Below are 10,199 nucleotides of genomic sequence, written 5' to 3'. Positions count from 1 at the left end.
TATTGTTCAGACTGGGACCCTTTAGGGGTGCTGATAATCGTGCCTGGACAGTCGTCATCTGGGGCCTTCTCGAGCATACTAGGGTGTTTGGGCACCTGCATATGGCAAGAGGCAGGTCCCTAAAGTCCCAGCAGAGAGCAGGGCCCAAGGGTGGGAGGACTGAGCAAACCTCTTATCAACTCCACTGTCCCACCCCCCAGCCCAAGCCTGGGGCAATCGTCCTGGCTTCTTCCCACTTCCCCAAAAGCCCAGTATAAGGGTGGCCTCTGGCACCCAGCAGCCAGAGGCACTGAGAGTGTGGACTCCGGACTCTGAGGACGTAAGTGCCCGCTCGGCTGCCCGGGAAGGAGAGGTCCAGGGCTGGGGGAAGCAGGACCCTATATGGCAAATACCCTGGAGGCCTGTCCTTAGGACCATAATGGCCACTATCCTTCCCCTTTCACCCCCAGTGTGAGTGAAATTGGCCCTCAGTGTGAGCAGACCTGTTCCCACGGTGGCTAGCATCTGAGCTGAGTGCTGCCCCAGGGAACAGTGATGGAGCTCTCAGGAAAAAGGGTCTTTTGTACTTGAGCTGACAACCCCTTGTTCCTTTCTTGATTCTCCAGCTCAGGGTCTGTTCAGTGGGGGAGAAGGAAGCTCTCTAGTTTGCCCTGTAAGCCACCAGTTAAGCAAACACTGCATCTCCACTGTGTGCCAGGGGCCGTGCAGACTCGTGAGAAGTCCCCAAGGAGGGAAGGTGAAGCTGTGTCCCTGTCACAAGACTGAGGTGATATGAAACGCTCCCTGCTTCTGCCCCTTCTCCTGCTGGGGACAGTTTCTGCTCTTAATCTGGGTAAGTCCTCCCCTTCCCTCCTCATCCATTTTTCTCTTTTCTCTTCTTTCCTGCATCTGTTTTTGCTCCTGTGGGCCAGGGCCACAGCCTCCCCTCTTCAGTTGACCCAGCCCACCTCTAGTTAGATTTCTCCTGGACTCAGAACTGTGACCTGAACTTTCCGTCAGGGCTCCTTTGCAAGGAAAAACACCCACCTGCGAAGATGAGGGCTTCTCACAGGTGCTGCCTCCCACTCCCAAAATACCCCACATGTGGTGTCAGCCAGGTTCTCATGCCTTTGGGTGTGTGATGCAAGAATCCTGGCTTGCCCAACCCCCAAGGGGTCCTTCCAGTCTTGGTTCCAGATGGCGTCCCTAGGAAGGCTGAGTGGGGCCATCAGAGCTGTCCGTGGTCCTGGAAGAACAGAGAGCCCGGCCTGATGGCAGGTTACCTCTTCTTTCCAGAGAATGACGCCTCCCATCTGGGCAGCAGGGAGACACAGGCTGACCTGAGCCAGGATCTGGAAGGTTCGGGGGAACAGGAGGGAGAGCTGGCCCTGAATTATGGAGCACTTGAGTCAGAGGGAGAGGACGCTGTGGCTTCCAGCTATCAAGATGCGTTTGAGGATGAGGGGGCCATGGAGTCAGACCCAGCTGCCCTAGACAAGGATTTGCAGTGCCCTAAGGAAGAGGACACAGTTCAGCTTCCAGGCAGCCCTGGGTGCAAGACCTGCCGCTTCCTGTTGGTGCGGACCCCGAGGAAGTTTTGGAAAGCTCAGGTAAATGGCAGGGAGGCTACTATCGGGGACCAGGTGGAGGAGACAAGAGTGGAGCCAACCTTCTGTTCCCTATCATTTGGACTAATGGCTCTCCAGGCCGAGTATGCATCAGAGTCTCCTAGAAGTCTCGTTAAAACACAGATTTCTGGGCCCCATCTCCTCAACTTCTGATTTAGCAAGTCTGGGGCTTAAGAGTTTGCATTTATAACAAATTCACAGGTGGTGATATTGTCGGTCGGGAGACCGCACTTTGAGAACCACTGGTTTAGATAAAAAGCTTTGGTATAAGATATGCCTGTGCCAAATCCCGGCTTTGCTTGTCGCCAGCCATTTTACTTGGGCAAGTCACTTCACCTTTCAGGGCTCCTGGATCTTCATTTGTAAAATGGAGGTGTATGGTACCACCTCTTAGAGTTGTGGTGAGGATTTAAATAATACATGGAAAGTATTTAGAATAGTCCCTGGCTCATTGTAAACTCTCAGTGAATGGTGGCTGTAGTTATTCTGAGTATTATTATTCTTTTCTGCAAGAAGTTCCTGACACCAGATAAAGGAACCAGAGACGGGATTCAGGGGGGCAATAGATCCCTGATTTCTGACTTGGAAAGGGATGAGGGGGTCTCTCCTGGAGACTCAGGGACTTGAGAGAAACCAGTGAATTTTCTACCCCACCTCTTCTCTCTGCAGAATATATGCAGCAGGTGCTACCGAGGCAACCTCGTCTCCATCCACAACTACAATTTCAACTATCGCATCCGGTGCGGGGTCAGCAGCATTAACCAAGGACAGGTCTGGATTGGAGGCTACGCCAAGGGCTGGGTAAGCGAGGGGCCAACTCCCAGGTACACGAAGGTCTTTCTGATTGCCTCAAGGGACCACCTGCTGGCATCAAGACTCATCCAGCAGCTGAAGCTGGCTCATACCGGCTTAGGAGAACTGATGATTGAGTGCCTCTCTTCCTAACTCCATGTTCAGTGGCTTCACGCTTGTAGCTTGAAATCTGCCATGGTGGATGTATTTACACCAAGGAAATTGACAATGATTACAAATCAGGTTTCTTTCTTCCCTCTAGCCTCTCACCTTCCCCCAAAGCTGGTTGTTAAACGTTTACCAGCACACTCCTGGCGTCAGGAGATAGATTCTATATCTAGTTTGGTCCCTTACTAGCTGAATGACTGCCTCCAAATTTCATTTTCCCCATGTCTAAAGTGGGGTCCTTCTCTCGGAGTGGCCTTGGGATTGTGGACAAATAAGGGCCATTATATTTGCTACTCAAGTGTGGTTCACGGACCAGCAGCATCAACATCACCCGGTAGCTCATTAGACATGCACGATCTTGGGCCCCGTCCCAGACCTCCTGAGTCAGAATCTGCACTTTTCACTAGATCCCTAGGAGATCTGTGTGCACAGCGAAGTTCGAGAAGTGTGATAGCCGGAAATGATGCTTGCTCTTCCGTTGTCATTGCCTGCGAACCCTCAGGGGTGGGTCTCAACTGTATCCTAGCCAGGTGGGCAGTGAGAGGAGATTGTATATACAGTGTTCAGGAAGGGATACTCAGTGGGCTTTCTGGAGACCCAGAATCTGTCTGTCTCTCTGGACCTCCACCCTCTGACCCAGCCTCTCTCTTCTCTCGTTCAAGTGGTACAAGAAGTTTTACTGGACTGATGGCAGTTACTGGAACTTTGGATACTGGGCCTCAGGGCAACCTCGGAATGGGAGAGGCCATTGTGTGGCCCTGTGCACCAATGGTGAGGGGGCCCGGGCACCAGGCCAAGGGGAAGGGGTGGTAAGGTGGACTCCCACACATGTCCCTTTGAGCTGCCTGAACACACCTCCCCAAACCCACACCCTCCCTCCAACTGGAGAACCAATGTCCCTGTCTGTGAGGAGGACTGATAGGTAGGTATTCCTCAGAGCAAAACCAGGTGATGAGGCTTCCGGTACAGGGGCTAGATGGGGACTCTCCATCCTCCCAGGCAAAGCTAGGCTCAGGGCCTGGGGACTCCTTTCCTTCCTCTGATATGATGGCGACAAGGAGTGAATATGGGACAGATGGGGGGAACAGATGTGACTGTAAGGCGTGGATGACGGATGAGGTGAAGGTGTGGGAGTTAAGGGTGGCTGACTTTGCCAGCTTTGAACAGCACGGCTGCCAGATGTGAAGGAGCTTATTACAGTGGCTGGACCATATGGGTTAGAGTAAGATGGCTGAGAGTCACACGCCAGCTGTGCCACTCGCCGGCTGAGACGCGGGCAAGTTATCACTCCCACTAAGCCTCAGTTTCCTCATCTGTGAAACGGGAGTGATGATAGCACCGACCTCTTGGAGAGTCATTGTGAGGATTAAACGATAGTCCGTATAAAGCACTCAGCACATCGCCTCTGCAAGGGAAGAGATCAATGGCGAGTCTGGATGTGTGGGAAACCTGTGGCCATCGGATCATGACTATGGCAGGCCAAGATGACATATGAGGTGCCTGAGGAGGGGACGAGGGAGCACAGGCCACACTCAGGTGGGCAGCTGACAGCGCTGTGCTCTCTACCGCTAGGGGGTCGGTGGCGACGAGCTGGATGCCGAAGTCGTCTGCCCTTCGTCTGCGCCTTCTAAGCCAGAGGCACGGAGATCCTCCCTTCACGCCCTCCTGGTGGCCTCTGTCCTACCCTTGGCACTTGTCCCCAGCCTCTCCGGATCTTAAAGTCAGCCTTCCAACAGCATCTCCTGACTCTTGTTTCTTCTTTGAGCACTTCAGAGGAGTTGGACTCTGGGTTGGAAAATCCTGGAAGCATTCACTCCGGTTTCGTGGGGAGTGGGGTGGGACTTTGAGGAAAGTAAAAGATGTTGGAGTAGGGCGCCGGATCGGGGCGGGGGTGCGGGGGGGTGCGGGGCGCCGGGGTGTGTCTGCAGCGCCACCTGGGGGCGGAGCGCGTACCGGGCGGCGGTCCTTTTCGTTCCGGCTCTGAGGATTCCCCCCCCATCCCCGCGCGCCCCACCTGCCCCAGGTCCAGGGAGGAAGAACTCCTTTGGTGAGGGGGTGGGGAACTGACCCTGTTGCTCTGTTTGGACTCAGTAAGGTGTGCGGGGCGGGGTGGGAGTGGCGGCTTTCCAAAATGGAGGCTCTGTGGCCGATTCAAGAATTGGATGGACCGTTGAGGTCCCACCTGGGGTAACCACGTAGGGGGGAAGAGAAAGTAGTTTCTCGGGGCGGCCGGCTTCTCGAGACCTGTGTCTTTTTCACTTATGATAATGGCCCCTATTTTCCACTCTCCCAGCCACCTGTGTGTGTGAGTTCAGAGGCCCCAACTTCTTCTGAGATGGTTCCCCACTCCATTCCCAGGAGGGTGGCTGTCCTCCTCACTGTGCCCCGAATCCTTCATCACCTCCCTGGTCCCCAGCCTACCTCCCCTCCCTAGAGGGGCCGCATTCTCAGGAGGGAGCTGCCTCTCATCCCAGGGCCATTTTAAAAAAAATTATTTTTTTTTAACTTTTATTTTTGGCTGAGTTGGGTCTTCGTTGCTGCGTGAGGCCTTTCTCTGGTTGCAGCGAGCAGGGGCTACTCTTCATTGCGGTGCGCGGGCTTCTCAGGCTCTAGGCGCGTGGGCTCAGTAGTTGTGGCACAGGAGCTCTAGAACGCAGGCTCAGTAGTCGTGGCGCACGGGCTTAGTTGCCCTGCGGCATGTGGGATCTTCCCAGGCCAGGGCTCGAACCCGTGTGCCCTGCATTGGCCGGCGGGTTCTTAACCACTGCGCCAACAGGGAAGCCCATCATCCCAGGGCCTTGGGGCCAAAGTCAGGGCATCTGTAGCTGTGTGGCTCCAATGCTGGTTCTACAGTCCCAGGTCTCCTCTGCTTCTCTCATTTTCTCGGATCCTGGGGACATTGAGAGAGAACACTGTTGCTGCTCTTAACTTTGTTCCAGGCTGGGCTCCAGGAAGGATCTGGGCTTGATGAAGCGAGAAACTCAGACTGGAAACTGGGTATTCAGAGGACAGAGAGCCCCGGGTTGTGAGAGAGAGAGAGGGATAGAAAGAGAGACTTCTTGGGGGTGTAGTTCTACATGGGGCACAGGGAGAACGTACAAGTATTTCTGGGGGCGCACACATACACGTGTGTATATGTATCTTGGTGTGTACAAGAGTCAGTCTTTGGATACCTGTGTATATGTGAATCTATATTTGTAAATATGCATAAATCTGTGTGTGAGTCAGCATGTGTTTATGTGTTGTGCGTACGTTTTATACATCTCTATTTATGGATATGCCTGTATGTCTGTGTCCATCTTTGAGTGTGTGTATCTGTGTAGCTTTGTACCTTATACTCCTGAATCTGCACATGCATACATATGTGTGTACCGCTGTGTCTTTGGCCAGTGTCTTTGGGAGTATGTGTACATGTCAGTGTGTCTGAGCATACCTGTGTACAGGTCTACCTTTGTGCATGTATGTGTGTGTGTATCTGTACAGCTATCTGATGAAATGTGGAGTTTTTTTTTTAATAGATCTTTATTGGAGTTTACTTGCTTCACAGTACTGCGTTAGGTTCTGTTGTACAACAAAGTGAATCATCCATATGCGTACATATGTCCCCATATCCCCTTCCTCATGAGCCTCCCTCCTACCCGCCCTATCCCACCCCTCTAGGTCATCGTAAAGCCACCGAGCTGATCTCCCTGTGCTATGCGGCTGCTTCCCACTAGCTAACTATTTTACATTCGGTAGTGTATATATGTCGCTACTACTCTCACTTAGCCCCAGCTTCCCCCTCCCACCCCATGTCATCAAGTCCATTCTCTATGTCTACATCTTTTTTTTTTTTTGATTCCATATATATGTGTTAGCATACGGTATTTGTTTTTCTCTTTCTGACTTACTTCACTCTGTATGACAGACTCTAGGTCCATCCACCTCACTACAAATAACTCAATTTCGTTTCTTTTCATGGCCGAGTAATATCCCATGGTATATATGTGCCACATCTTCTTTATCCATTCATGTGTCAATGGACACTTAGGTTGCTTCCATGTCCTGGCTATTGTAAATAGTGCCGCAGTGAACACTGTGGTACATGAGTCTTTTTGAATTATGGTTTTCTCAGGGTATATGCCCAGTAGTGGGATTGCTGGATCATATGGTAGTTCTATTTTTAGTTTTTTAAGGAACCTCCATACTGTTTTCCATAGTGGTTGTAGCAATTTACGTTCCCACCAGATGTGGAGTTTTTGGAACAGAAAATCCAGTTTTGCCAGACGTGCTTTGTTTCTAAAGATGCTGGAGTTGATTGAGCAGGACAGGATCGGAGAGCCCCAGGGGAAGTGGCTGGTGATGAAGCAAGCAGCAGGGTTGAGCCCCTTGAACACGAGCAGGGCTCTGGCAACAGGAGAAGGGGCCTTGACATTGCTATGAACCTCACCAGTGCTGGGCCCTGGGAACTGCCTCTAGGTGAGGCCTGTCCTCAGTAGACTCTATCCATCTGCCTTGGATAGAGATTGGGTCAGGAAGCTCCTAATCCCAGCATGTCAGTCTCCCCAAGGGCATGGAAGGGGAGCTGCCTTGAGGTCAGGCCCCTACCCAAGTCCTTGCACTGTGTACTGCAACAAGCTAATCTTGATGCTGTGCTTCTAAAAGAAGCAGAAGCAGTGGGGGGTGGGAAGGATGAGCTCTGCACAGGTAGCTCTGGGACTGGTATTTCTGGGAATTGCTGAATGGCAAGCCCCCTCTTATCAGCCTCCACTTACCTCCTTGGTGGGGAATGGGCTCTAGCTAATCCCAGTAACCAAATATACTGCCAGCCAAGGCCAGAGGTAGAGGGAGGGAGGAGAAAGGGGTGGGGTAGGGTGGTGCTCAGACCCTTCCAGACTGAAGCTTGCTTGAGGCAGGCCAGGGTAGAAAAGATGTCCTTCAAATGTCCAGTGCTGTCTGTTAGTGGGCCTCAGTTTCAACCATTATATATTCTTTCCTTTGGCTGTTTAAGGCCTTTCAGACTTGAAGCCCTTGATTAAAAAGCAAATATTCTTAGGACAAGAAACTCCTGAGTGTGTTGTCTATTAATACCTCTGGAAGATTGATTGGTAACTTGCCGAGAACAAGGTTTTGTGAGGAGGAACACAGAAGGGAAAAATGTGTGTAACTGTTAGTGTGTATGGGCGGGGGGCTGTGGAGAAGAAAAGCTATTAGAAAGGAGCTAATGAAACAGAGAGTGCTGTGCTCACAGTTTTCTCATCCTGGGGACCTAGGAAGACTATATTCCCCAGTATTCCCAGACCTGGCCTTTATATGATCCCCTATGATCATCCATGATCCTCCAGTTCTCACTTTCCTTGCCACAGTGATCTGGGGGTCCATGTATCTCAGATGGCATAGCTGCCAGGTGGAAGGGGCTGGCCGACCTACGCTGTTGTATTAAATCCTGAGGTTTCACAATTAACTTGTTACTGCACCAAAATCTGCTTTGGCCTAACGCATGTAGAAAAGAAGGTGCCAACAGATTTCTTAGTTTTTCCCAGGCAGATATGACCCAGCAGTCAAGATCCCAGACTCTGGAGTCATGACGGTCTGGGTTCAAGTCCCAGCTCTACCACTTCCGTTTTAAAACCTTACTCAGCCTCAGTTTCTTCTATAAAATGAGGGTTGAATGAAACAATGCCTGTCACACATTTAACTCTGCTTGGCGATGGTGAGTTATCACTAAACGTTAGCTTTGATGCCGGGCTGTTAGGAATGAGCGTGGTTTCAGGTCAAATGTCCGTGCGTCGCAAATTTCTTTTTCTATTTCTAGGATTAACGACAAACCACAGCAAGCTTACCAGGGTTGGTGTGAGGGGTCACGTGATTGTGTTGGTGCCTGTGCTGAGCACACGCGATGCAGTTAGTTACTGGTATTACTACTGAGATCAGCCCTAAGTCTTGCACAGGGAGCCATAACCTAGTTCAGCCACGGGGAAGACAACATCGGGCTCACACGTACAGGAGCTCAGGCTGGGGATGGGCTGGCAGTCTCAGGACGGGCTGATGCGCCCGTAGGAGGACCACCCCAGTCTGGAGGAAAGGGTCCCTGCAGGACAGAGCTGCCTCTGTCTCCTCCTCAGAGAGCATCCCTGTGACCCCAGCCTCAGCCTATCCTCCGGAGAGCTGGATTCACTGGGGCTCCTGGTGGGAGAGCTCAGCACTGCCTTCACTGATGTCTCTGCTGGTCAGATCTCTGGATGCTGCCTGATTCCCTAGGCCACCCATGGGGAGGTGTTACCCCATCCTCTTGAGGATGGGGCTGGGGGTGAAGGCAGAGTGGAGAAAGGGGTGATGGGCCTCATGTGGCGTAATCTCACCGCTTCTCTCCCTGGGGTGGGGGATCAGAGGGGTTGGGCCTTCCTGAACTACCCCCCGAGCTGCCCTGCACCTTCTGTAGAGGGGCCAGCCCTCCGTGTACAGTTAAGCTCGTCTCTGCTAAGGCCTGCAAGCCAACCTTTCCAAGGCATTTACCGTGAAGCTAGTGAGACTTACACTCCAGGGCCACTCACCTGCCTGAGCCTCTTCTAATCCTAAAAGCTGACCCACGTTGCATATGCTTCAGGCTTCATAAAACCTGGATCTGCTCCTGATCTCTGCCCTGGTGAGATTTCTGGGCCTCCACTGTGGAAGAGCCCAGAAGGGGAGGGGGCGTCGGGGCAAAGGAAGACGGGGTGGGCTTGGCGTGCTCTCGGCAGCCTTCCCAGCTGCCTGTTCCTTCCTCCTTCCCTGAGTGGTGGGACACCTGGTTCTCTTTGGGCCACTAACTGCGTGGCACTGGACGAGTCATTTTCCCTCCCTGGCCTCAGTTTGCTCATCTGTAAACAAGAGAATCAGACAAGATGGTTCCTAAAGCCCCTTTAGTTTCTGCCATTAGAGGACCGACCACCTCATTAGGGCCCCGTGGGGACTGGCCTGCTGACCGGCTGCTCGCCGGGCGTTGGGTCTCACCGGACCTTTCCGTCGACGTGTTGGAAGAGACCAGCTGATCTCCTGGAACAGGGCACCAGGTTGGGGAATCCCGTCCCGCCCTGGGGGAGCCTAATTGGGCTCCCGGAGTGAGGGGCCTGGAATATGTATGAGCTCGTGGAGGTCCCAGAGAAAATGAGAATGGCCTCTTCTCTCGCTTGGGGAGACGGAAGGAAGAATTCACTGAGAGTTACGCCTCCTATTTCCTTCTGAATTTGGGACCCACCCAAGTCAGAGAGAGACCCTGCACCCCAGTCCTACTGGTCTCCCCTAAAACGGGGCCTGCCTGCGTTCCTGGGGACAGCATGGGGCTTACTCTTGACTAAGCTGAAACTAATCACGGTCAAGGTGGAGGAGGCTGAAGCAGCAGGGCAGACGCTCCCCGGGGGTTCATTCTCTCCTTGTGGGGTGTGGGCAGTGGAGTTAGGCAGACGTGGGTCCAAATCCCAGCTCTCTCGCTTCCTGGCTGTGTGGCCTGGGGCAAACGACTCAGTCTCTCTGAGTCTCAGTGTGTCTTCAAAATAGGGAAGCTAATATCTACCTCGTAGGATTATTCTAAGGATTAAATGAGATAATGTGTGTGAAAGTGTCTGGCATTTGGGAGGCCCTTGTGGCCACTAGTTATTCCTATCATTAGCTCTA

At 52.5% G+C, this 10,199-nt stretch overlaps 1 protein-coding gene across 1 annotated transcript; it reads left to right on the top strand.

The window, feature by feature from the left end:
• Positions 1 to 248: 248 nt before the first annotated feature.
• On the top strand, positions 249 to 4,299 carry PRG3 (proteoglycan 3, pro eosinophil major basic protein 2). The gene is made up of 6 exons (XM_032640681.1): positions 249 to 319; positions 698 to 832; positions 1,276 to 1,589; positions 2,277 to 2,408; positions 3,230 to 3,338; positions 4,140 to 4,299. Exons 2-6 carry the CDS (start codon positions 772 to 774, stop codon positions 4,196 to 4,198), a joined length of 675 nt encoding a protein of 224 aa, XP_032496572.1. The 5' UTR covers positions 249 to 319; positions 698 to 771; the 3' UTR covers positions 4,199 to 4,299.
• Positions 4,300 to 10,199: the final 5,900 nt, after the last annotated feature.

This window comes from Phocoena sinus, chromosome 8 (genome assembly GCF_008692025.1).
Source record: "Phocoena sinus isolate mPhoSin1 chromosome 8, mPhoSin1.pri, whole genome shotgun sequence".
Lineage (NCBI taxonomy): Eukaryota > Metazoa > Chordata > Mammalia > Artiodactyla > Phocoenidae > Phocoena > Phocoena sinus.
The sequence above is the reverse complement of the archived record's forward strand: the minus strand, read 5'-3'. Positions and strand labels throughout refer to the sequence as shown.

What these genes read in the sequence shown, in the direction of transcription:
- PRG3 (XM_032640681.1), top strand. Translation starts at nt 772, where the DNA reads ATGAAACGCTCCCTGCTTCTGCCCCTTCTCCTGCTGGGGACAGTTTCT. An exon ending in GGAAGTTTTGGAAAGCTCAG is followed by an intron (nt 1,590 to 2,276) that starts GTAAATGGCAGG and finishes TTCTCTCTGCAG; the next exon opens with AATATATGCAGCAGGTGCTA. An exon ending in TGTGGCCCTGTGCACCAATG is followed by an intron (nt 3,339 to 4,139) that starts GTGAGGGGGCCC and finishes CTCTACCGCTAG; the next exon opens with GGGGTCGGTGGCGACGAGCT.